Raw genomic sequence first — 27,742 nt, 5'->3', positions numbered from 1 at the left:
ATACACAATAAGGCCCTTCTTTAAGGGCAGTACACACATCATCCATGGGAAAGCTATTTGACTCTAGGCATGGTTATGTACCATCACACGTCCCCTCTGTGCAACTTAAGAGTCAAAATGAATTGTAAATAAGCGCAATCTCAGTTCACCGAAAGTGCATATGCCTAAATGGACCAATTTATTTACTCATTTCTTCTCACATTTAATGGGTATTTAGGGCAAATGTGAAAAGAAAACTGAAATTACAGCATTCAAACCCATACTCTTTGTTCACGCTGGTCATGTGTATTGAGTCTGCATGTCTAGGTTTTGGTAGTGGGGTGGGGCTACAGGGATTGCTTCTCTGAGAAGCTGATAGAAGCTTCCCCCATGTCCAATAGAGACAATGCCATCCAGCTCCAAGACAGCCCAGATGCTGGCCAAGTCTGAGCCCATCAGCAACAATGGTAGTGCCTCTGTGATATCATATTTAAGAAGGGGGAAAAAAATCTACATAACTGCAGCCAAAGAGATGAGTGAGAATATGTGAGAGCAACAACTCTGCAGACACCAAGGTCAGTGAAGAAAGAGGGGGAGGAGGTGTTCTAGGCACGAGAGCAGAGATTCCCCTGCAGCCCATGGTGAAGATCCTGGTGAGGCAGCCTGTTCCCTGCAGCCCATGGAGGTCCACGGTGGAGCAGATCTCTTCCTGCAGCCTGTGGAGGACCCCACACTGGAGCAGGTGGGTGCCCAAAGGAGGCTGTGACCCTGTGGGAAGCCTACGGTGGAGCAGGCTCCTGTCAAGACCTGTGGCCCTGTGGGGAGAGCATCCCACACTGGATCAGGCTTGCTGGCAGGACTTGTGGCCCTGTGGGCGACCCATGCTGGAACAGTCTGTTCCTGAAGGACCGCACCCCGTGGAAGGGATCCATGCTGGAGTAGTTCATGAAGAACTGTAGCCCATGGGAAGGACTCATATTGGAGAATTTTGTGGAGGACTGTCTCCTGTGGGTGGGACCCCACGCTGGAGCAGGGAAAGAGTCTGAGGAGGAAGGAGCATCAGAGATATTGTGAGATGAGCTGACTGTAACTCCCATTCCCCATCCCCCTGAAATTCTTGTGGTGAAGAGATAGAGAAAATTGGGAGTGGAGCTGAGCCCAGGAAGAAGGAAGGGGTGGGGGGAAGGTGTTTTAAGATTGTGTTTTATTTTTCATTATGCTGATTTGATTTGATTGGTAATAAATTAAATTATTTTTTTTCTCAAGTCAATTCTGTTTTGCTTGTGATGGTATTTGGTGATTGATCGCTCCCTTTCCTTGTCTTGGTCCACAAGCTTTTCATTATATTTTCTCTCCCCTGTCCAGCTGAGGAGGAGAAAGATAGAGCAGCTTGTTGGGCACCTGGCAGCCAGCCATGGTCAAACCACCACATCATAACAGTTCATATTTTGAATCACAGACACATAGCATGGTTGGAGGTGGAAGACATGTTTAAAGTTCACCTAGTTCCAACTCCGCTACCATTGACAAGGACATGATTTAACCTTTAGGCCACAAGATTTTTCAGAGCAGTCCCTGTCAGTGTTATCAACAGGAAATTAAGCCAACCAACATTCCTTGGCTAAAATAGTAAATTAAGGAAATATTTCTAAAAGGCTCATATGTACACTTGAATGCACAGAAAATTCATTTTTCTAATTTATGGTCACATCTAATACATAATGTTAAACTTCAGAGCTATTGACCATGAAGTAATGTCCTAGAGAACTGTTACTAGAACAGAATACTTTGCTGAACCTCAAATCTAATTCCTGGTTCATCAAAATTCAATCCTGGCTTCTATTTCTTAGTATATTCTTAGTCCATCTATGAATTTTATGATGAAAATATAATCATAGTTTTAGTCTCACAAAATATAACCAACCACCACTTTCACAATTTCATTTTCAATGAATAAATCACTGTGCTATTCCAGAAGTAAAATATGAATTTACTTTTTAGATCATGTAGCTTTTTTTTCCTGTTAGTGGCAGAATGAGGTCCAAAGGAAAAAATAAGAAAACTGTTCTCACACTGGAGTCTTCTCCTTTCTCATATTTTACCCTGAAAAACCATTTGGAAGCATTATGCAAAATCCTGAATCAAGCCATCATCTTTGATTATTTGCTGGGAAAGACAAGGGTACCATTTGTGCTCTCTCCATACTGTGTCACCTTTCCCACTTTTTATTATTACTTACATAATTTGCATGCAAGCATACATGAAGGCACAAAATGCAATCACAGCCTTTTTGTGCCAGGTCTTTTACAAACACAATGGAAATGTCTCTCTCTGGAGAAGTTCCTGCAACTTCTTTTATAGTAAATGGACAGAAATAAGTGTGATTCAACTCATCTTAAAATCGATATGTTAAATTACTCACTCAAATTACCTGTTTCTCTCCTTTGACTATAAAGGGGAACTGGCAGATTAATTTAGATTGAGACACTCACAGCATAGGTAGCAGCAATTATACAGATAAGATGACTTTTACCCTTAGTCACAGGTTCCCAGGGTTTCTTTCATCTCACAAACATAACTCAGATTATAGACCATTTATTGCCTGCCCTTAAAATACAAGCTAATACATCATTACAAGACAACTATTTCCTGCTAGTACAGAAAACTTGGTGAAATAAGGTTTGTTAGAAATCTTATCTATAAATCATTTAAGATACGCTCCCCAGGGAAGAACCTCTATTACCTGTAATTTTTAAGAGTATATGCATATGTTTTAACTAATGAATATCTACTTCTTACATAGCAACTGTCATCTATAGATATCAGGATGTCTAAATCCTAATTTTTTATGATCTTCTACACGCCATACTCAGTAGGACATCCTGACAGTCTACACTCTCAAGAAGCCATCACTACCTGCAGCATATCTGTAATGATTTTCCAAGCAGAACACTGGGGACATAATCTACCATCTGTAAGTACTTTTAATGAAACTCATAGGAATACTTGTCATCCCCACACAAAAATGCAGTTGCACCTTCCTGAAATTGTAGTCATTTAGATCCTAATTTATTAATTTAGAACCCAAAGTCTTTCAGCTCAGATAACTATTGAGATTACATATTTATCACCTTGGTTGGGTAGCAGAATCTTCAATCTAAAATTACCTGCTAAATTGAAAGGTAAAATTTATGAAGAGGCTGAGGTGACCCAGACTGTAACCATGCTGAACAAAGCTCCTTACTGGGGAACCCCTCTAACACATGGCTACAGACATGCAGCCATGCTGCATGCTCCTTCATATAATTCCTCACTCCTTTCTGCATTTTGGATGCATAGAAGATTCTCCCTTAGCTGCTGATTCATAACCTTCAACAAAGGTGTCTCTGCTCTTTATATTAGGAGGTGAACTATCTAAAACTACAGAAAAATATTTTTAGAAAAACAGAAATTCAACAGCAGAGAACAGCAGACAACACTAATTTGGGGGGGAATGTTGATCTGCTTGAGGGTAGGAAGGTTCTACAGAGGGATCTGGACAGGCTGGATCGATGACCCGAGGACAATTGTATGAGATTCAACAAAGCAAAGTGCCAGGTCCTGCACTTGTGTCACAACATTCCCCTGCAATGCTGCAGGCTTGGGAAGAGTGGCTAGAAAACTGCCCAGCAGAAAAGGACCTGGGAGTGTTGGTCGACAGCTGGCTGAATATGAGTCAGAAATGCACCCAGGTGGCCAAGAAAGCCAATGGAATTCTGGCATGTATCAGCAATAGTGTGGCCAGCAGGACTAGGGAAGTGGTCATTCCCCTGTACTCAGCACTGGTGAGGCTGCACATCAAATACTGTGTTCAGTTTTGGGCCCCTCACTACAAGAAAGACATTGAGGTGCTGAAGCATGTCCAAAGAGCAATGAAGCTGATGAAGGGTCTAGAGCACAAGTCTTATGAAGAAAGACTGATGGAACTAGAGTTATTTAGACTGGAGAAAAGGAGGCTGAAGGCAGACCTTATCACTATCTCTAACTACCTGAAAGGAAGCTGTAGCAAGGTGGATGTTGATCTCTTTTCCCAAGTAACAAGTGATAGGACAAGAGGAAATGGCATCAAGTTGTTCCAGGGGAGGTTTAGGTTGGCTTTTAGGAAAAAAATCCTTTGCCGAAAGGGTTGACAAGTACCAGAACAGGCTGTCCGGGGAAGTGGTTGAGTCACCATTCCTGGAGGTATTTTAAAAAAGCATGTAGATGTGAATGCTTAGGGACATGGTTTAGTGGTGGAATTGGCAGTGTTAGGTTTATAGTAGAACTCAATGATCTTAAGGGTCTTTTCCATCCTAAATGATTTTATGAAAACACTCAGCTGTGATGCCTGCCCATTTATTATCTAACATAAATCCAGCACTGTAACATCTTCTGCAGAATTTTCTGGTATCTTTATAGACCTCTATTCAATATGTTGTATTTCCTCTGACATATCTTACCTAGAGGGAATATCACATTATTACAGCTGTCAGTTACACGTGATACTGCCCCAAGTTCACACTGAATTCAAGAGATATGGGACAAATTTTTGGTTTTATCTATTATATCTGTAGAAAGACAATACACTTGTTACTCAGTCTTAGCACTAACTCTAGTGTACCATCCTTTCCCTTGGAGGTCACAGGAACTTATAGCTCCCATGAACTGTTAAGACAAACCCATTCTGGTTTTGGCTCTGATGACAGACTTGAAGGAGCTTTGCTGGTAAAACAGGGTTATCTCTTGCACAGAATCCTGGGTATATTTTGTGTTTTTTTCAGTCGATTGTCAAGATTTTCATAATTTGTCACAATCTTTCCATGTTTTAATGTAACTTTGGCTTTTTGACACTCGGTGAACAGGAAATATTAGAACTTATTGCAGAATTGAAGCTGTGATAGGTTATTTAGTTAGCTCATTTTGAGATCACAGTTTCAGAAATATCTTTCTACTGAAAATTTAGCGTTTCAGGCTGAAGGAGGAAATAAAAAAAAAAAAAAAAAAAGACTGAAGCAATACAAATAACAAGTGACTTCTGAAAATTTAGTCTCTAAAGGCAACAAACCAGGGTTAAACTTGTCACGTTTATCATTTTTAGAGTTGCATATCTGCTTTTTAGAAGGCTTGAAAACTCAGTTGCTGAAGCTTGAAAATACACATTCTTTAGCAGAGGAATACTCGTGCAGGCCTTTCATTTTTACAATTGAGCTAAAATAAGCCTACTTTGAAAGTGCAAAGACAACACTTTTCAGGCACAAACTCTTTCAATGCATCATCATTTTCCTATTTAAATGTTTGAAGTGACTTGTTTTCATTTTGAAATATTATGTTTAGAATGTTTATATTTGGAATAAATGCAGATGTTATATTTAGGATAAAAAATTTCTAAAGGAGATGCCATTATTTTTAAATTGCTTGATCGAAAAGTTCAAAATGTTTTCTCGTGCATCATGACTTTTGATTAAAGCTGCACATTTCTGAGATGAATCCTTTATCTTAACCTTGCCTTTTGACATTTTGAATTAGCGTCATGGAAAGAATTACATAAAACTACCTCTCTACCCATACATAGATTCAGTGATGATAAAAAGCAAGATGATCAGTTTCCTTGTATGAAAGATCCTAACATAAATGCAGTCTCTTCTCGCTATATTGCTCTATAAACCAAGGTTCATTTCTCAGACATGCTGAAATGTGACATGACAGACTAGCTGATCCACTTAGGATCAGCAGAAAGTTTTGTCTTTACTTTCTTAAATAATGTTTTGTTAAAACAAACTGCATTTTTTTTTTTTGGTAATGTTTTTATCTGTTTATATTCCCTGCGTAAAGTATGGGATATCACAATAGGATACCACAGAGTTTTTCAACAGTGCAGATCAGGAGGATGTCCAGATGCAATTTACCTACTGAATTAGTGTAAATGACTACTCAATGTTTAGAGCAGGGGTGGATTAGAGCAATTGTGGATTTTAAAGGACTTGCAAGACTGAATCTTACATTAGACTGAAGGCAGCACAGATCACTGTGTGGGGAAATCAGAGACATGTAATAAACCTGGAAGAGAGCTCTGTGAAGGTCCAACTCACACCTGAGTAGTAGGTCTGAAAAAGCTGTATGACCTATTTAACCACAGAGCTGAAGTCCATTCTTGGCCTCAAGGAGCAGAAACAGTGTTGGGTCTTTGCTTCTGAACAACTGGATTCTGTTTCTGCCAGACCTTCAGGTGGCCAGTAATGATGTTTTGTGTCTCAGACTCACTGCGTAAGGGAAGAAACTTGTGGCATGTGTTGGTGCTTACAGGCCCTTCCTAGTTCTGACGTTCCCCACTGACCAGGTCTCAATTTTTGGTTGGGATGCTGTTCAGCATCTCCAAGACTTTGGCCTATACCACTGTCATCTGTGTGATCTACCCCAGCTTCTGGATGGGGGAAGGGAGGGTGTCCTGTATGGTTCAGGTTCTGCAATGGAAAATCTCACAGCCACAAATATGTTTTTTCAGCTTCCATTCTTTGAGCCATTTATGAAAGGTCTTGACTGGAGAAGGATAGAGACATGCACACAGGAGTTGCCTCTTTCCTCCGTTTTCTTGGCATATCATGGAATTAGCTCTGTTCTTAAAATGTGTGACAATCTCTTATGATCTCACAGGTAATGAGGTTTTCTAACACAACTCATCTCCAAAATAACATCTATCACAGTAAGGTTCCTTCTAGATACAATTTGCATTTGTAAGGTATGCTTTATTTTATAGATAAAATACGTATTTATTTTCAGATTACTTTAATAAACTTTGAAAACAAAACTATGTGTTTGCTAAAGCATGAATCTCTCCCCCCTCTTCTCATTCTTCAAAAGCAGTAAGCTTATCTTCACTTAATGGAGGCAGAAATTACCTTTCAAAAAATTATTGAAACTAATGACTGCAATTTTGTACTGTTCCACAAGTCGTGGTGCTGTTTCTTCTTGCTCTAATGAGCAACTAACTGCATCCATTTACAAGAAAAGTTTTTTCTTTAATAATGAAAGTAGAATTCTTTCACTGGGAATTTCTCTGAGATACCTAAATACCAATAAAGAGATTAGGATCACTAATTGTTTATTAAAAACAGGCACAAACAGTTCATTAATGACTATATCAGAAACATAAATAACCCTTCAAATTAGGTCATAGGTGCAAGGCAGTCACAGATCAACATTTAATTTACAGGAAAAGGCATTCGGTGTGGGTACACATGAATTCATACAGCACAATGCAGACACAGGTTAGAGCAATGTTCTTCATCTTCTGATACTCTCTCCTACTTTCTTTTTTGCACATCACAACTTAAATCATACTATTTTTTTTTTGTCACCTAATGTCAGATATTCAATTTTATAAGAAAGCATGAAACTGTGTACATGCGAAATCTCTACATCAACAATCAGAAGAGTTAATGTGTAATGGCAGTCACAGCTACTTTTTCTTGACTTGCCTGGAACAAATATTGCATCTTATTACCATTGCCTTATATGAGATGGATGAAGAAAGAACCACATACCTTGGCTGTCTTTGGCTTTCTGCACTCTTAGACAATAACCTAATTTATCTGACTAAAATTAGGTGGAACACTGATACAATCTAATAACACTAGCAGACAATATTTTTTCTTAAATACTTTATATTACTTGCAATTAGATTTTCAGACCAAGTTTTGAAAAATATTTGTCTATTTGAAAAGTTTTGAGAATTGGTTTGTAATACTTCTGGATGGGAGAAACAAATGAAATCTGGAAACAAATCAAAGTCCTAAGTAATTTATTTAGTTATATGTCATGCAAAATATTTTTTGTCTTAATATTCACCCATTAAAACACTTTTTTTGGCTTGTAAGGTAAACAGCTAGGCAAGCTGATAGGCATGCAACTATCCATGGTTGTATTATATGAGAATGAGGCATAGTGGGCCTAAAAACAGAACTTGTAAAAAAACCTGACTGCATCTTTCGTTAATAAAGAATAATTCTCTCTCAAAACAGTGATGCATCCAGGTGGTGTGTAGACTACTGCAAAACACTGCAGAGGAAATTAAAATTCATACTTTTCCTGAGATTTGTCTTAACTGGCATCTTCAAAAATATAAATCAACCTCATATTCTTCATAGGCAATAATGATGATTTATCCCATGCATAAAATCTTTCTTAAGTAATCCTCACCTATACAGTTCTCCTGCTCTCCACCATTCTCCATACCTTCAGGTAGTGCAGGAAATCAAGATAAACCAGCTAATCCTAACTGTTTCAGACCAGTTATTTCTCCCAGTGTTTTGACCAATGATCTGGTGTGCTTATGAGTAAACTTTAAATTAAAATTATTTTAAATATATGTTTTTAAGACAAGCTCCTGCAGTCTTTCAGCTTGTATCTATAGCCTGGAAATCACTGAATGACTGTGTATTCATAACTTCTATGAATCCTAGTCCCAAAATTTATACAGTCATCTAAAAACTTAGGGAAGTGGATCATAAAATGACTCAGCGAAGGAGCTAATTATACAGATGTGCTACTGTGAGATAGCATATTCACTTTCCCTGTGCCTTTAGCTGTTCATGCTTGAGTCATGTCATTTCAGCCCACTGTATACTGCAGGTGGACATCATCACACAGTGACGTTAACAAGCCATGCTGCTGAAGAGCACCAGAAGCGAAAGCCCCATAAATCCACTCAGAAAGCAATTTCTAGAGTTTAGCCTTAAGATTTGTCTGCATTAGCTCAGCCCTGCAGAACTGATACTGAGGTCAATGAAGTATGTTCTGTTATGAGCTGCACAAGAAGAAGCAGAGAGCATAATTTGTTTTTTGTAAGCCAAAAGCAGGCTGTGTCAGTCACGGTATCTATTCAAAGACAGGAAGCTAAATTTCATGGGGGTTGAAAACCTGCATGTGAGCAACTAAAGACTGTATACAACAAGCCTTGTTCCCTCTCTCCTTGTCATTGCTGAAAAAATCATCAGTGACCAGTTTTCTCTTGTCTTTAAGGAAACCCCCCTTGCTAAAAATGCTTAAGAGTATGAATGAAATGTGTATACTTTTATGAATATATATATATTTATATGTGCACATGTATATAAGCTACATGGGATATTTATGGTCATACAGTCTGACTCAATATAAGCTAATGTGCAGCCTTGATGACCTTAATGAACAAACCACAGGGGCTACTGGGCTGGCGTACAGCTCCCCTTTTCTTTAACTGGGGCACATATGCCCATTCTCTTCCCACAACGTAGACGGGTTGTGGCCAACATGTGGACCATGTAGTAGGTTGTCAAGTCTTCCTGTACAACCTGTTGGTCCAGCACCATGGATGGAGTCCTTGCTGTTGAGACTTGGCTGGCAACCACCAAAGGAATGGCCAATACAAGTTTCAGCTTCCCCTCTGCTGAATTCTTGGAAACTACAGGCTTTTTTGGCCTCTGTTGCTGAAAACATCTAGTGGGAAGCAAACATTACTAATGTTGTCAGATCCCATGGTTTTATTGGAAATTCTGCAAAATTTAATAAAAATAAAAGGCTACATGCACTGGAAGATAAATCTCTTGTTTATTTATTTATATTTATATATTTTATATATTTTATTACTGCATATATTCCCAGATTTTACTTCATAAATTTACATATTTTCAAAATATATTCTCAATTCTCATAGAACTTATGAACCTATTAAGAAAAGGTTTAAAAATATTTTCTTTAAACCAAACTCATTAATCCCACTTATTTTGTATTCACTCTTGTTGATGAGGTAGGAATTTATTCACTATTTTATAACATCCCTGGGTTTTGTAATACTACTTTAATAGGGGTGTCTTACTGAAACTTTCACATCAATTTTATTCGTCCTATCCCAGCTATCCTCATACTGAGAGAGATCAGAACATTACAGTCTGTTTGCCTTTAAGTTCAGTCCAATTAAACAATGCTCTCTTGCAGACCTATGAAATCAATTAGGAACTACTTACAAAGATAGCCAAGGAAAAACTGTTTAAAGCCTTAACAACTTAAATACCCCCTTGTCTTGATGTTAGCCCTATAAAGCTATTAGACTCCAGTCTGGATTGCATTAGCACTGTGAAAGTCAGCTGCTAATACTGTAACCACATTGTCTGCCTCGCCTCTCTCCTGCCCATCTTTTTACATGAATTGTTTCCAGCAGAGGTGAAAGAAGATGGGACACTAAAGATGTATCAGGCAGAAAAAGATACTAATCTGAATAAAAAGTAAATATAGAAAATAGTTGAGTTTCTTCCTTAAATAACATAATCATCCCAGGTTCAATGCAAGAAAGGAGTAGTTTGGGGATTTTTGTTGATTGTTGTTGAGGTGTTTTTGCCCCTAGAAAGTAAAATCCTAGCTACTTTCATACTTAGAGTATTTCATTAGTTCAAGACTACTTCCACCAGAAACTACTGTAATTTCAGGACATTTCCAGAGAGCAAAGGAACTCCAGGGGATTCTGGATATGCTAAGAGTGAATTACAGTGGTACATAATGAAAAATAATTAAGATTTGGTTTTATTTCTCATTACCTTACTCTGATTTGATTGGTAATAAATTGATTTCCCCAAGTCGAATCTGTTTTGCATGCGATGGTAATTGGTGAGTGATCTCTCCCTGTCCTTACCTTCACCCATGAGTCTTTCATTGTATTTTCTCTCCCCTGTCCAGACCAGGAGGGGGTGATCAAGTGGCTTTAGTGGGCATCTGTCATCCAGCCAGGATCAACCCACTACACACTGGAACAATTTTAATCCAGGAATCACTTAGAATAGTAAACAAGCTCTTTCCATTGTCAGCAAAGACAGACACATATAAGAGAGACCACTTGCAGATAAGATGGTGAGAATTTCCTCTGCTTTTCTGACAGACACAACCACCAAAACTCAGCCCAAACCCACACCAGAACAGAGTACTGAACAGCCACTGATCATTAGGGAACTCCAGGTTTGGATTCAAATCCAGGCTCACCTGTTTCCCCACACACACTCTCCTCCTCCATGCTGCTTCACTTCCAGTCATGTCACATCCCTCTGGGACTTGCTTACCTGTCTGTCCCACAATCGTAGCAAACAGCCTGTGGGGAATCCTGGATGGGATCTTCAGTCCAGCTCTTATTTGGTAATACCTGGGGAGAAAGAATTAATAATGACATGCTGTTAGAGAGGTGACCACTCGATCCAACCTAAAATTCCGTGAGAACACATCCTGGGCATCTGCACTCAAATAGAAGAGCTCAAGAGAACAGGCAAGCTCAGAAACACTGAGTCTTTTCTTTTGATTTTTAGTTTTAGCTAGAGTTGGTTTATAATAATTTTAATCATGCCTCTCTTATTTTACAGCAGTGGCCTGATGTGTGACTAATGAGGAAAGATTGTGGTAGCTCTTGGCTTCTTATAGAGAAAAGAGACATGGAGAAATATCCACAATAAAAGGCAATGAGATCAGACAAGGAGTAATCAAAATTTAATACAAAACAAAGAAAGAGGAAACTTCTGTGGAAACACAATGATCATGCTAATCTCACATCTAAGAAAATTCAGTTTATACATAGATCATCATTCTTCTGTTTCTTATTGAGGCTACCATATAAGGAATATATTAGCATTAATCATATCTAAACCAACTGTATTCCTGTTACTTGCTATCCCATAGGTGATCACTATGTTAGATGAAGGAAGACAGAAAAAGAAAACATCAGCAATTTCATCGGCTTTAGTTACACATGGTGCAGGTTACTTTAGAAATTTTGCAAATATAAGCCCAGTCTAAACAGAGAATAAAACTCATCTCAGTCTTCCCTCACCACCACTTCCATGAATGAGGCATAAGAGGCAATGTACAGTACCATACTTAATCCACTATACCGTAGTTCAGGATACCTCCACCTGTTTTCAGATCTCCCACTGACATGCTGTAACACCATGTTGGTGTCAATCCCCCTTTCTCTGCATTTTCCCTCCTACACTTTGTTTGGTCTATTTGTTTAAAAATTCCTCATATCCCACAAGTGCTTGCAGATATTTTTGACCTGATTTGTGTCTAAGTCTCTAAATACAAAAATAAAGCTTAAATTATAAGTAAAGATCTGCCCAGCACCTACAGATGCTATAACAGTTAGTGGAATTATTTCCTCAGAATAGTATAACCGTATGTGGAAATGAACAGTTGAAACAGCTAGTTTTCTATGATCTGCTGTATAAACAACAGCTCATACAGATTACACTTACCAATAAAATCTTTAAGGGTGTAATTGTGGATAAACCAGATCTGTCTCTGCTAGGTTAAAAGCTGAAGAAAGGGGTTTGATGGGGAGAAAAAGAAAAAAAAAAAAAAAGAAAAAACAACACTTCAGAGGCAATTGTGTCATTGTCCTTCACAGCTGAAAGCTCACGTAACCCTACCTACTACAACTAGTAGATGCTTGCCAACTTGGATATAATTCCAGCACATGTGGCATTTTTAAGTATCCATTTTTCGCAAGAATTTGAGCATGCATATTCTCCATTTACTTTTTAGTTTTCAAAAAAGAAAATAAAAGAAGATCATATTCTAAATACACACAGTATCTAGTTAAAAATAACAGCAACGAAATCTAAACTTCCTGATCTTTCTCTTTCTTATGGTGTCCTTGCACTATGGTAGGAGTTTTTAATTAAAGCTGTTGCTCCTGATTTCTTCCAGAGCAAGTGCGAGAATTATGCCTTAAGACCTTTTATATTTTCATTACAATTATATGAAATGCAATTTTTTAACTGACAAAAATACCCTATTTGTACTACCCATACAGTCTAATAATTTCCAAATAACAGCAATGTGGTATTAAAGGAAGATTGTCACAGTAGTGTAGCAGGACACTCCTCAGTATGTAGACACTGTTTTACTACGTGTCCATTCCACTAGACTTATTCCTAAGAATAACATCCTACAACTGCCTGACTACATCTTTTAGATTTTTGCTGCTTAAGATTGTGTTTGGTTATCCTTGGCTAAGGGCCAAATTCCCACCCAGGTGCCCTCTCACTCCTCCTCATCATTAGGACAGTGGGAGAAAATAGGATGAAAAATAGTATGATATAAAGACAGGGAGCTCTCTTACCAGTTACTGTCACAGGCAAAACAGATTTTACTTGGGGAAAATTAATTTAATTTATCCATATTTGGATAGTAAGAAACAAAACCAAACATTAAAACAACACCTCTTCCCACACCACCCCCTTTTTCCCAGGCTCAGCTTCACTCTTTCTGACTTCTCTCCTCCCAAACAGCTCAGGGGGATGGGGATGGGAGTTACAGTTAGTTCATAACAGCCCCTCTGCTGATCCATCTTCCTCACATATTCCCTGCTCCAGTGTGGACTTTTCCACAGTCTGCATTTTCTTCAGGAAATATCCAGCTGGCTACCTACTGCCACACTGTGATAATATCTGCCTTCCCCCATCATGTGTCTGAGGTTCAGAAGCATCTCAAGCAGCCCTAAATACTTTTATTAGGAAGCTGATTTCCAGTGGTTTGGCTGGTGCTCCAGATTAAGTCACCTAAAGATGAGAAGATTATACATAGTTGCCTAAGGTGCCAGTTTCAATTACCATGTAGTCAAAACTCTCAGTAGACTAAGGAGACATGCAGCTTCTAAGAGAGGATGCTGGCCAGACCTTGGATTCACTCACTGTCCAGTGTAGAAATGGTGACTACAATACAGCCTTGGATATCAAAAACACATGAAGATACCTCAACAGTGGTGACTTCATAATAAGGTTATTTCCAGACTTTACTATTTCATTTGCAAAATGGACCAGGTGTAATGACATAAACAAGCTAGGCCTTAATTTTATTTCAACCTTTCCCTGTTCATCCCCTTAATTTTGAGAAATTCATTTGAATGTCAGAGATATTCTAAAAGATATAAATAGATATCTTCCTGAGTACCCACTAAATTCAACTGCTCAAAACAAAAACTGCATTGAAAACACACAGAAATCTAAAGAACTCTCAGATTAAGGTTAAACTCTAAGGTTAAATGTCCAGATGTAAAGAGAATCTGGAGACTAGTAAGGTTTTCAATACTAAGGAATGCAGCCAAAAGCGCCACTTATATTTCATAAGCCACCAAACATGTTTTCATTCTTAATAAAAAGAATGACACTAATCAGTTACTAATAAACAATTTATTGCAGACTGTTTGTCACCTGATGCCAAAATGTCTAGCCTTGATAATGCAATAGCATAAAACAATTCCAGTATAAATCATCATGGAATTAGACGTACTCTTCCTAAAAAAAAAAAAAAGATTTTTGTCTTGGGTTGAGTGAGTGGTGGAGTTTTTTGGTGGCAGGGGAAGGGGCTATCGGGGCGGCCCCCTGTGAGAATCTTCTCGAAGCTCCCCCAGCTCCACGTCAGCTCCACTTCTGTTTGGGAAATTGAGCCAATCGGCTGCACCTCTGCGATAACGTATTTAAGAAGGGACGTGGTGACGGGCAGTGGGATTTGTGAGGAGGAGTTGCTGCAGCTGCATGAACACCAAGGTCAGTGGAGGAACGGAGGAAGAAAGGAGGGGGGAGGTGTGCCGGAGCAGAGACCCCCCTGTATCCTGTGGTGAGACGGCAGGGCGGCCCCCCCCTGCCACCCATGAAGATCTACGGTGGAGCAGACATTGATTTACAGCCTGTTGTTCCTGCTCAGATGATCAAGGTTCTGTGCCCAAAGAAGGCCGGGGTCTCATGCAAAAAGGTAGCCCCGCTGCTGTAATTCAGCGCTGGGAGGATTGCAGCATGCGGGGGAGTCCCACGCCAGAGCAGCTCGGGAAGGGCTGCAGCCGTGGGAGAGAATCCAGTCGGAGGAAGTTAGTGACCCATGACGGAGCAGTGTGGGGAACACTGCGGCCCATGGGAGGAATTCAAGTCGGAGAAAGTTTGTGGAGGACTGTCTCCTGTGAGAGGGGGACCACGATGGATCAGGGGGTAACAAGTTTTGGACACTCCCCTCACCGAACATGAAGGAAGCGGCAGCACTGACTGCACCCCCCATTCCCTGCCCCTGCGCCACTGGGGGAGGAGGTAGAGATATCGGGAGCAGAGCTGAGCCCGGGAAGAAGGGAGGGGTGGGGGGAAGGTGTTCTCAAGATGTGGCAATGCTTCTCACTGTCCTACTCTGTTATGTGTTGTTAGTGTCTGTAATAAATGTATGTTCTTTTTTTTTCTTCCCCTAATGAGTCTGCCTTTTGCTCGTGATCATAAAAGGGGGATTTTCCCCCATCCCAGTCCTATCTCGAACCCCAAGCCTGGCTCTCTGTCCCTTCTCATTGCCGGAGGGGAAGGGAGAGAGAGGTGCTGCATTGTGGTTGGCTGCCAATCAGGCCTAAACCACGACAGTTTTACAGAATGGTCTGATACCCTGCGGAGCCGCGGACGAACGACACGCCAAGACGGGTTCAGTGTGGGTGATAGAGCATCAATCAACGTGTGTCTTTATTGGTCCAGGGTACATATATTTATACAGACAATGATAATTATTATGCCTACTAGTCACTAGCTGATTGGCTTAAGCTCTAAAGGTCGTATTCGCACGGTCCACCTACTTGCAGTTAGTTTACAGCACAAGCTTCTCATAACACTAAGTTTCTCATGCTACTTGTTTTCGATACACGACAGTACCGTAACACAATGTTTCTCAGACCACCGTTATCATAACACTAGGTTTCTCAGACCACTATTCCTAATTCCCCTTAACCTGTTTTTGACACACCACGGTACACAGGGCTGAAGCGTCCTTGACATTCCTCCTGTATCAGCAGCTGCGAGCAGCTGCAGGCAAACCCTAGTGAGGCTCAGCATCAGCAGCTAGAGCAGGCTCTGATCATACAATTGCTCGGTGGGCTCAGGACCCTTGTCTCTGAGCCATTCTCCAACAATTCCCCCTTTTTCTTTTTGTACAAGCAGAGCCTGCGCTAACGTTCGTTCAAAGATTTTCTTAATACATGAGAAGGCACAACTTAGGCATGGAAGCTTACAATGTGTTGGCTAAAGGCACTTATCACGCACCCGGAAGTGCTGTGATAGGTCTGCATCGTTAGCACGCGCGAACAAACTAAATCTACTTTATGGTTAGTGCATCCAGGCATTCAAACAGGGAGGAAGCACTAGATTGACTTCCTCCTTCTTGCCCTTCCAGGTGACCTCAAGGGCAGGCTTACCACGTGGCAGTTTTCTGCTCAGAGACCCAGCCTGGATTGTCCAAACCCTGTAGGATCAGTGCATAACCCTGATCTCCCCCAAAATAAATTCCTACCAGGTTTTCCCCCTTTTTCTTTTTTGGACAATCCAGACTCCTTTTGACATTTGAATCATAGCATTCATAAAGCATTTCCACACAGACCCCAATACCATCATGACAATCATAATGACAATCAGCATTGCTAGTCTATGCATCAACAAAGCTTTTAGCCACCCAGTAATTTCCAAGTTTTGTAGATTTGCAACCATCATCAGTCCATTATCCAAATTCCCAAGTCTCGTAACCAGTCTGTCAGTCCATGTTCCAATCTTATGCAGTCTTATGTAGCAAGAAAACCATCCTTACAGTTTTAAAAGTGTCAGCAATTGTAACAACAGAGTATGCAATACAGAATGTAATACAGGTTTCACCATGCTATGTTCTAAGCATTGCAACGAACCCACAACATACAATGAATCTGATACTACATGAACAAGTTTTTGATACCAGTGTTGATGTTGAAACACCAAAATGACAGTTCAGAGTTGTAAAGTTCGTAAGGAGTCTCCAGACCCCCCGAGGAGAATCTTGTGATCTTGTGTTCCCAGGTGTCCCCCATTCGTTGTCACTACCGGGCAGGCCAACGCTCCAGCAGCATGCCAGTCCCCTTCTAACAAGGCATCACGAATGACCCCACTCCATCGGGACTGAGCTAAAAGCGGAGCTGGTTCTGATAAAGGTGATGGGAGTGGGTGTGGTGGGGGCTGCCGGCAGCGCTTCCTCTTCTTGTAATTGTAAATGCAGAGTTCTGTTCTGTAGCTCAACTTCTGTAATTTTCTTTCAAGTTCTTGGACTCTGTCCCTGTCCCTTACCGATGTGTGACCCTGTTGCTTTAATTCGGACAGAGCCGCCGCTTTTCTCTCCGAGCCAGACGCTGACGCGCCGTCAGGGGCGGAACCATCCGAAGGGCAGGGGGGCGGGCAGAGTTTATGGTGGCACGCCGCTCCACTCGGTACCCCCGTGCCGCCTGATTTCTCTGCCTCTTCTTGCGCGGTGGAGCAACCAGGAATACTTGGTGACATGCCCTTAATAGAACAGAGCTGTTGATTACACCCGAAGAAGGTGGCTAATCGGGATGGACGATTGGTTTCGGCAGGGACCGGCAGAGATGGTACAGCGCCGATAGCCGCCATAGCAGCAGCAGCTACTTTCTTTTCTGCTTGCATCTCCCCCAGAGCTTTTACGATCGTTCGCCAGACCACCCCTTGCTGTCGTGCTTCACTGCCTTTATTGCCTCCAGTGATAGTCTCGTCCCACAATAAATCACCTACTTCGCGCCACTCCTGTTGGCTACATATTAGCGAGGGGCCATCGTCCCTCTGCCCCTCCGCCTCTGAGGTAGGGGGGGGTGTGGGGGGGCATGACTCTAAAGATACTGGGGAGGGGCTGGCCTCCGGACTTTCCCTATTCACATTAACTGTAACTGGCCCTCCTGTTGATGGTACAGGAATACGATCACTGTCAAAGAGCATAGATCCGGATGCCTCACTATCTGGGGTAACAGTGGAACTTTCCCCCCCCAACTTTGCAGTTGCCACAGCTGCAAGGTTCTTTTCAAGCTGACACCGCTTACTATTATTCACCACCTCCCACCATGGTTTCATCATTTTCCTTGAAGCTTTATCGTCATCAATTACCATATCCCATAAAACATCACCTAACCGTCTCCACTCATCGACATCAAAAAGAGAATTAGGGTCCTGAAAACATCCTTTGACCCATTCTAAAGCTACTAAAACTGCGAGTGATTTTATACAATCCACTCCCCGCTTTTCTAAAAAGCGCTGTAATAAATCCAGGGCTACTTCCTGTTCCATCTTGTCAACCTGGTGCTCCTTGGTTAAGGCACCTCCGGTCCTGTGCTCCCTGGATAAGGCACAGTACCGTTACTGCCGACCCACCCCTGATTAAGGCACCATAGGCCCTTTGCTCCCTGCTTAAGGCAAAAAATAATACTCCTGCCAGCTTGTGCTCCCTGCTTAAGGCAAAAAAAAATACTCCCGCCGGCTTGTGCTCCCTGTTTAAGGCACTAAAAAATACTCCCGCCGGCTTGTGCTCCCTGTTTAAGGCACTAAAAAATACTCCCACCGGCTTGTGCTCCCTGTTTAAGGCACTAAAAATACTCCCGCCGGCTTGTGCTCCCTGTTTAAGGCACTAAAAAATACTCCCGCCGGCCTGTGCTCCCTGTTTAAGGCACTAAAAATACTCCCGCCGGCTTGTGCTCCCTGTTTAAGGCACTAAAAAATACTCCTTTTGATATGTTGCTGATGCTCCATGACTAAGGCACCAGGTGCAGCTCTTGCCAGCAGCCCTTGCAGAGAGCGACCCTCTATCTCGGTTCAGGTCCTCGGAACGACCTGTCGGAGGCCCACTGTCCGATCGTTCTTGATTCGGCTAGGCGCTGCTGTCTCTGATATTTCCCAGCGTTTGTTTCTGCCGCCGCTGTATGCAGCACCTTTCTGCGTCAGCTTCCGTCGCCCCTCTGCGTCAGTTCCAGCACCCCCCTGCTTCCACTTCCGGGGCCACCCTGCGCTCGCCTCCAGCGCCCCCTCGCGTCCGCCCCCGGGGCCGCTCAGTGTCCACCTGTGGCGTCCCTTCGCGTCCACCCCCGGGGCTGCCGCAGTCGGCTCCTTACCACGTCAGCTCAGGTGTCTTTCTGCTTCCGTTCGTGGGGCCACTCACTTCTGCTCTCGGGGCCGCTCCGCCTCCGCTCTCCGGGGCCGATCACCTCCGTTCTGCGGGGCCGGTCTGCCTCTGCTCTGCGGGGCTGGTCACCTCCACTCTCGGGGCCGCTCCGCCTCCGTTTCTCGGGGCCGCTCCGCCTCCGCTCTCAGGGCCGGTCCAGCCGGCTTCTCTCCACGTACTCCCCCGGGGCTGCTGGGGCCGGCACCTCTCCGTCTCAGCTCGTGGACCCTGAACGCTGCTGTATTTGGTGTTTCTCCGGGTCCGTTCTCAAATTCCTCAGTCGTTGCTGTTTTTTTTTGGTTTTTTTTTTTTTCTTTTTTTTTTCCTGGGTCCGCCGCTCCGTCCGTGTTCTTCTTCTATGCAGGTCCCTGTTCGGGCGCCATCTTGCGGAGCCGCGGACGAACGACACGCCAAGACGGGTTCAGTGTGGGTGATAGAGCATCAATCAACGTGTGTCTTTATTGGTCCAGGGTACATATATTTATACAGACAATGATAATTATTATGCCTACTAGTCACTAGCTGATTGGCTTAAGCTCTAAAGGTCGTATTCGCACGGTCCACCTACTTGCAGTTAGTTTACAGCACAAGCTTCTCATAACACTAAGTTTCTCATGCTACTTGTTTTCGATACACGACAGTACCGTAACACAATGTTTCTCAGACCACCGTTATCATAACACTAGGTTTCTCAGACCACTATTCCTAATTCCCCTTAACCTGTTTTCGACACACCACGGTACACAGGGCTGAAGCGTCCTTGACATTCCTCCTGTATCAGCAGCTGCGAGCAGCTGCAGGCAAACCCTAGTGAGGCCCAGCATCAGCAGCCAGAGCAGGCTCTGATCATACAATTGCTCGGTGGGCTCAGGACCCTTGTCTCTGAGCCATTCTCCAACAATACCCAGAAGACACAAGAGGCTTCTGAATATCCTGTTGTTTCAAGATTTGTGTAATTGTGAATATGTGTGCATTGTAATGACTTTCACCTCAAAGTAGGGACACTGCTGGTCAATTAGATTAATGGCAGAGAAAGACAGTGATGTAGAGAACTCCAGAACGAAGTGCCCCAACATCCCAGTGCCATTCATGGAAATTAATACACAGAGTAGTGAAAGTGTTAAAGGCTCAAAGCCAAAGATTAAATCAAAAAAGAAATAGAAATAGAAATGCTCATAATTTATCAGTTTATTCCTTTTAAAATTTAATAGTTTCACTGAAAATCTTTGAGAACAAGTAATTTTTTCAGTGAAACTTTCAGGCAAAATGTTAACAGCTCCAGAGGAGGTTATAAATATCACAAGAAGAATATGAGCAAAAAACAGCTTCACCTTGGGTGGCCAGAAAAAGCTAAAGACATCCTCATTTGAGTTTCACCAGACCTCTTGTTTTCCAATTCAAATAAACAGCCTCCAGACAGGAAACGGAATAAACCCCATTACCTGGTGGGTTTTTTTTCTATTTTTAAGCCATATATCAATATTTAAATCATAAAACAGGTAAATATTATCCATTCTATCTCAGAGCTTCTTCTGAGTCTTTGCAGGCAGGGAAAAATTGCCAGTGACTTTATGCGTAAGCAAAAACATAAAAAAGAAGGTTCCTGCTCCCACACTGTGAAGTTGGATGTTACTTCGTAACAGTTTTTGCACTGTGAGGACGATTTTTCTGATCAAAATACAGGCCTCTTCAAGACACGGAGTCCCATATATTTTCTTCAGCAGCAAACATAGATAAATATCTGTGTTCCCCCACCCCACTGCCCTACACACCTCTTGGTTATGCCAGTAAAAGTAATAGTGAGACCAAGATGTGAATCAGTACCATGTTAATGTGAGTGCAAATGACAGATAAAACACTCTTTTTGCCAGTACCTCTACAAAAATCCACACTGTTGTATGACTGAATGTTGTGCTCAGTCTCTACTAACAAGATGGTAAATGGAAAATGGTTTTGACATGCTAAGACCATTCACGTTGTTATAGTGAGGTACTGTCTGAACAAGAAATGGCATAAATCATGCTGAGAAGCAAGAGGTACAGCTGACCATACAGTGCTTCTGGCTTTCCTCAGAATGAAACAAGCCATCTCCAACTGGCTCTAAATACTCTCATCAAGATGTGGCCTCATAGGCTGGCCATCCTCACCAGCCTCTTCCAATCCACCCAAGCTAAAGAGGAATCAGTTTACTGGCCTGAGCTCTCCTAGAGTATGCATGACCTGCTCTTACCTGAGAACATTTGCTGCGTAGACACTGTGGCATCAGAACCATGTGGGTGGGTTGCTATTTGGGTGGATACAATTTCACAGACATGGCTTCTTCCCCTTTGTGTAAGAGGCAGCTGTCTACATGTCAGGCTTGGGAAAAAACCCTACAGGCAAAGGTTTTATGTCTGTCCATCTGAGTGAACCTCTCCAAAATGTTATGAGTCATGAACACAACAACAAAATATAGGAACAGGACCTGGAGGTCAAACTTGATACCTAAAACTGGAAAATTAGGCTGAAGTAAACATTTCAAAAGTCATCAAAGTAGTTACAAGAGGTCATCTGCCACAAATGTGCAGGAAAGGGCTACCTGATAATGATATGGGACTGACAGTAATGATAAATAAGATATTGCCTCCAAAAATAACAAGCATTTTGCCCTTCTGCTTACTTTTTTTTTTTTTTTCATGAAGGGTACAGATAAGAAGGACAAAAAGGCGTATAAAGCGCTGAAAAAGATCACAGCCAAAGCGCCAAAATCAAAGAGGTCAGAATGCTAAGTGAAGAAGAAACTGGAGAATCTTGGTAGAAGTGGCATGTGAATTGGACACTCAGTCATACAGGTTTACAAGTAATCCAAGAAATCCATAAAGGTACGAAGGACTCATGATGAGCAGAAGCTAAACAGTCATTTTGCAAAGGGACTGAAATGGACATCACTATGGGTCCCTGAGTGTAGCCCCAGAAATACATAAGGCTTTATAGTAAATTTTGAAGGAAAGAATAATTAGGAAATAAATGAGAATTTGTAATACAATTCCTGGTTTATTACAATTAGGCTCATTAGAGCCTAATTTATTACAATTAGGCTTATTACAGTTAGGCTAGGTAGTACCTCTCTTTACTTAAAGAGCTGGTTTATGTTTTATATGGATTTTTTTTTTTTTTTTTAACAAGACAAGAGCAGTGCAGAAAAGCTTGTTTAGACTTCAGGAAAGTATGGAGACCACAGAAAATCACCAGCTAATGTGGAACAGGTGTTGCGAAGGGAAGATCAGGAAACAGCTAGCTGATTTTAAGAAAAGAACTAGAGGAACTTGGCACACTTAATCCAGCAAAACATAGAGCAATCAGATTCCCATTCCATCTAAAAATACATTGGAGAAAAAACATCAGGAAGGAAGAAGAAGAGGTACGAGAAAGTACAACATTGGCACAAGAACAAACACATATAAACTGCCCATGAATAAATGAAATTTAGACATAAGAAGTTGTAGTTGGCAAAGGAGTAAGACTGTGAAACAACCTCCTAACAGAAGCAGGAACGAAAAATCCAATTTTCTTTTAGGGGAAGCTCTGTAAATTTTGAAATGATTTATAAGACATGGATCCTTCTTATTTGCAGGACCAATGTTATTTACACAGGTAGTGCATATCACTCCAAGTCCCTTCTCTCTTGTGAGACAGACTGCACTGGTCACCCTCGTAGCAATTAGTATGCCATCACTGCCTTCACTGATCATTCGTGAATTCCTCATCTTTAAAATTAAATAGAAAATTTGAATATTCACTTTTTTTTTTCCTGTGTTGAAACACATATTAATCTCTAATGACCTGTACCGACTTATCTAGCACACTGACATTACAGCCTCCCTCAGGAGCCTGACTTCACTAACGGATGTGTTGGGTGACACTGCTTTCCTCCTTCAAGAGGAGAGCTACTGGCACCTTTTAGTTCCTTGGCACTACAGTCAGACTGGAGTTTCTGTTGTTCCTCAGACCAGTGTTGGAGTTGCCCTCCGGGAGCCCCTATCACCAAAACTTCCTTGTAGAATTACTGCTCCCAGTGAGTCGAGGCAGCACACTGTTTTGAAAGTCAATGAGGAAAAGCCTTAGAGGCAAGGAAAAAGACATATTTCTGCATTAAAACAGCATGAGAAGATACGTCAAATCTCTACACAAGATGTAACTTCATTGGCCATAAGGAAAGTTTGAACTCGGCGTTTTCGGCTGGAAAAAACACATTCCCTCTCTGGAAACATTAACAGACTTTTGTGTCCTGTGCTGATGCTCCCCAAAAGAGGATTCCCAAGTATGTTACCCCTCTGAGAGCTGCCTATTACATATTCCAGAAGTTTATGCAGGACAGAGGAAACATCTGTGGTTACCCAACCTGATTCCCAGAAAAAAAACAGTGATCAGTAATCAGCCAAACACACTATTATTTCCTACACAGACACTGGGAGCTGAAACTTAAAAAAAAAAAAAAAAAAAAAAAAAAAAAAAAAAACACAAAAAAGAAAAAAAAAAAAAAAAAACCAAACAGTGTCTTCCATTCAGTTAACTTCATGCTGATAAAATGAAAAGTGAAAAGCAATACTTGTCTTGAAGGTGTAGGGAGAAATCCTGGGTAAAGGAGGCAACCAGATCACTGTTTATTTCTCCTTTCCCTTCAGTGAAACAAATTAGAGCCATGGTCATAAGAAGTTCTGTAACTTTGCATCAAACAGAGGATTTTCCTTGATTGTGAAGTTAATGCTTTAGGTTACCTATCTAACAGAGTCAGTAATATTTCACAGATCTATAAAGTACATGAGTCAAAGAGCAGTGCGTTGTATGAATCCGTCCCCTGTTCCTTTACTGCCTATTTTGCATATAAATATTTTGGTGGGTTCTTTGGCTATTCAAACAGCACATCAGAAAAAGTGGTAATTTTGCACCTAAGACTGAAGACAGACAGTTAGTCTATGGAGCATATCAGAAAAATTATCACAGTGCTGTATAAGCAAGTAGAGTGTGCAGTGCCCATGTCCATGAGGAAGCACTACAATGTTACCACAAAATGTTTCAGACAAACTGTTTGATCCCTTTATGCTAAAGAACAGCCAGTGTCAGTGGTTCACAACCATCTGCACAGCAGTTTGTCAGCAAATTTTCCCTTCATGAGCATTCTCCAAACTCTAACAGCACAGCGCTCAGAGGCTGTAGATGGTGCTGACTAAGAAAACACATACAGGTACAGAACAATGCTTATAAAACATGTATTGATCACTGATACGGTCTATTTATAGGTTTTTATGATGTATTGACTGCCCATGCCCAGGCGCTGTCAGGGGCCTGCAGGGCGGTCTGTGTGGGGAGAGTCCGGGGCTGCCCCGGGCCGGACACAGCCGGTCCCAGCCGGTCCCAGCCGGCTCCAACGGCCCCAGCGCAGGACACAGCTGAGCCCCTCAGCCAAGCTGGGGGCGCCGGGGGGAAAACAGGTTTCAGCAAGGGCCAAAGGCGGCCCAGGCAGAGGAGGAGGAAGAAGCCAAGGAGGGAGCAGCAGCAGAGGGACCCCGAGGCCGGAGGAGGAGGAGGGCAGGAGGGGCTGCAGGCCCGGAGCAGGGATCCCCTGCAGCCCTGGAGAGACCCCGCTGGAGCAGAGACCCACCCTGCAGCCCGGGGAGGGCCCCACGCCACAGCGCAGCGGGGGGATATTTCCTGCAGGAGCTGCGGCCGTGGAGAGCCCAGGCGGGAGCAGGTTGTCCCTGAAGGACTGCGGCCCGGGGAAGGGCCCGCGCTGGAGCAGGGAGCCGGGGGGGGAGGGAGGAGCGGCCCAGAGGGGCTGGGATGGGCTGGCCGCGACCCCCGGCCCCTGCGCCCCGCGGGGCAGAGGAGTCGGGAGGGGTGAAGGGTGAGGGTGGGAATGGGGAAAGTGGGTGATAAAGAAGACACCATTTTTTCTTGCTCCTCCTTTCCCTCAGGCTCAAGCCAAAGGCCTAGGAAAGGGGTTGGGAGGAGGTTTTGTTTTAAAGTTTGTCTTTGTTTCTTACTACCAAAATGTATTTTAATTGGCAATAAATTAAATTCATTTTCCCTAAATTAACTCTGACTTGCCTGTGATGGTAACTGCTAAGTGATTTCCCTGTACTTACCTCAACCCATGAGCTTTTCCATACTAATTTCTCCCCCTGTCCAGCTGATGAGGAGGACTGAGTGAGCAGCTGGTTGGCAGTTTGTCCCTTAGCCAAGATTAACCCACCACAGATACACAACATTTACAAATACAAAAATATTTTTCTTTACACACAAGGACAGAATATTTCATTTGGCAGCCAAAGAGTTTGCCACTATACCACAAAGAATCGCACACAAACAGGGACATTTTGATCTCTAACTCCATTATTAGAGGAGCAGAAAGTAAACTGACTCAGAAAAGAATACAAGGTGGATTATCATAAAGCTCTTCTTAATTATTTAAATGGAAAATCATTCCTATTCTGTTGCACTCTGAGGTGATCAAAAAAAGCATACATCTCACATTGAAACTTTGAAACTAAATTGCAAGCTTATTTCAAAACATTTCATTTGTGTGATGTCCTGAGAACCTAGTCACATCTACAAGCACCGGTCCAGTCATTTTCTCAATTAAATGCTATTTCAATAAGCCTTTCTGCCTAGCTCTACCACAGGCTCCTGGCAGGGTATAAAAGAGTCCCAGAAAAAAAGGAGTGGGAATGTGTGGCACAGGAGCTACTAGTAGGCAGAAGGTGGTTGTTCACAGCAGTCACTATTCCCACCAGCAGCATTTTCTTCCCACACTTCTGACAGTAGGGGGAACACCTCGGACAGGCCAGGTAACCTTCCCCTCACTTTGGAAGTCATTGGAGGTGGCATGAGGAAGGCTTTCCTCAGCCTTCAATGCTCAGTTTTACACAAACATCGAACAAAGTGACAGGTTGGTCTGTCAGCTTCCTCCACAATGCCCACAGCTGTGCTGTGCCAAGGCATGACAGCAAGTTAGGCAAACAACTGCAGCACTCCAATCCAGACTCCACAGACGTTTATCACATCAAGTGTCTACAATTCTCGCTCCAGTTTTATTCTTGAGCTCTTTAACTTTGATGCAGGTAGGTCTAAAACTAATAGTGTAAGAGGAGGACAATCCATACCCTCCTTGTAGTACAGTAAGTAATGTAGCCCTTGTCTCCAGCTAGGAGGCATAGTGGGTCTACTGAAAGCAAATTTCTCATCTACAAGGAGGCTGTAGAATACAGACACAAGGATGCATTCAAAGAGAGTTGTGCATTCCATAAGAGAAAATTATTTGATTCTAAATGTATGGCAGTCCTCTTTTTTTATTATTTATTCTGATAGAAAGTCCTGTTTTAACAATAAATGCTGTCCAGTTCTGCAGATCTGAGAGGTACTTGGTGTGATTAATTCTCACCCAAGAAAAGTGTATGCAGTCTTCTGAAGGTGCTCAGCATTTCCCAGGATCAAACATGGACAGATATGTCTTAAGTCCAGCATTTAGGTCTGGAAGCTCTCAAGAGCTGAGTGCCCTGGGTACAACGTGGAAAAAATGCAAACAACTTTTGGCAAATGAGCTCTAGTGTTAACATGAGAGCTCCCATACTTCAGTACATTACTGAATCAAAGCCTACACTTGGAACTTGATGCTTTTGAGGCAAGGCTTTCATTTGGATCCACAACCTTGATATTTTTTATACTTCTAGTTTCTTGTAGATTTCATCAGACCATCTCTTCTCTGCAGAAACTTGCAGCCCTACAGGCCATAAAAGCTCCAGCCCTTGCATCCCTACAGCTCTCTGACAATTACATCAACCAGCACTCTTTATATCTCCTTTTATGCTCACCTCAGGGGCTCTTGCCCTTTTATGCTCATCAGGGTAGCAATGCTGCCTTTTATTTGGTCCCATATCCATAATCTTAAAGCAATTTTCCCTTTACTTCCCTTTCAGACAGCATAGTAAAGTAGGGGTGAACAGGAGTGGGCAGTAGAATAGTGAACAGCAGAGTAAGATGAAAGAAACATGCTTTATTGTTGGAAAAGAGAGACAGGGAGACAAGGGCAGAAAAATTAGGAACCCAGTAACGATATGAGCACTTATATCCTTGTCTCAAAGGCAGTAAAAAACCTTGAAAACATATCTTAACTTAGTCTCACAGTCAAGTAGTAACCTTTTTCAATCTGCTTTTACACTATACGAACAGCTAGATATCAAGAGATTTTGTGCTCTTCTAACTGAACCACCTGGAAAACCTTACACTGTGATAATCTCAGATAGATAAGTAACCCTGAACTGTTCTGGGTGCAAACAAGAGTCATTTTATAGCAATCATTAAGAGATATAAAGTGATCTGAATATTCCTGAAAGTAATTCTTTTTCTTTCTAATTCAAAATTTATATTACATCTTTTTCACCATAATAGGACACATACAGTGGTTTATGAGAGTTCTAACATCTTTCTGTAACGCCTGTAGAATGATATGGATAAGCAGATTTGGAGATGTGGTTATTTACACTAAATTTTAAGTTTGTATCCCACTCCTGGAAACAGGAGAAAACAGAAAATGATAGCCATGAAATGGCTTCTCCGAGGCCACTGCTTTAAAAATTATACTTATTGTTTCATATCTGAGAACTTCCAAGATCGAAAGCCAAAGTGACCTTGAAACAGAGATGCAAACTGGTTGGGGACTAATGGGTATGTCTAACTCAGCAGAACAAGCAGAGATTTTCACTTCATTCACAGCCTG

At 42.0% G+C, this 27,742-nt stretch overlaps 1 protein-coding gene across 2 annotated transcripts in view; it reads right to left on the bottom strand.

Moving 5' to 3' along the window:
• The window catches only part of FAM135B (family with sequence similarity 135 member B), a 220,671-nt gene that overhangs the window by 102,017 nt on the left and 90,912 nt on the right, over positions 1-27,742 (bottom strand). For both annotated transcript variants that reach the window (XM_033011811.2, XM_033011810.2), the window contains exon 3: positions 11,079-11,158. In XM_033011811.2, coding sequence (XP_032867702.2) covers positions 11,079-11,158 — 80 coding nt within the window. The remainder of the gene's footprint in view (positions 1-11,078; positions 11,159-27,742) is intronic.

Source organism: Tyto alba, unplaced genomic scaffold (genome assembly GCF_018691265.1).
Source record: "Tyto alba isolate M040663 unplaced genomic scaffold, T.alba_DEE_v4.0 Super-Scaffold_9, whole genome shotgun sequence".
Classification (NCBI taxonomy): Eukaryota; Metazoa; Chordata; class Aves; order Strigiformes; family Tytonidae; genus Tyto; species Tyto alba.
The sequence above is the reverse complement of the archived record's forward strand: the minus strand, read 5'-3'. Positions and strand labels throughout refer to the sequence as shown.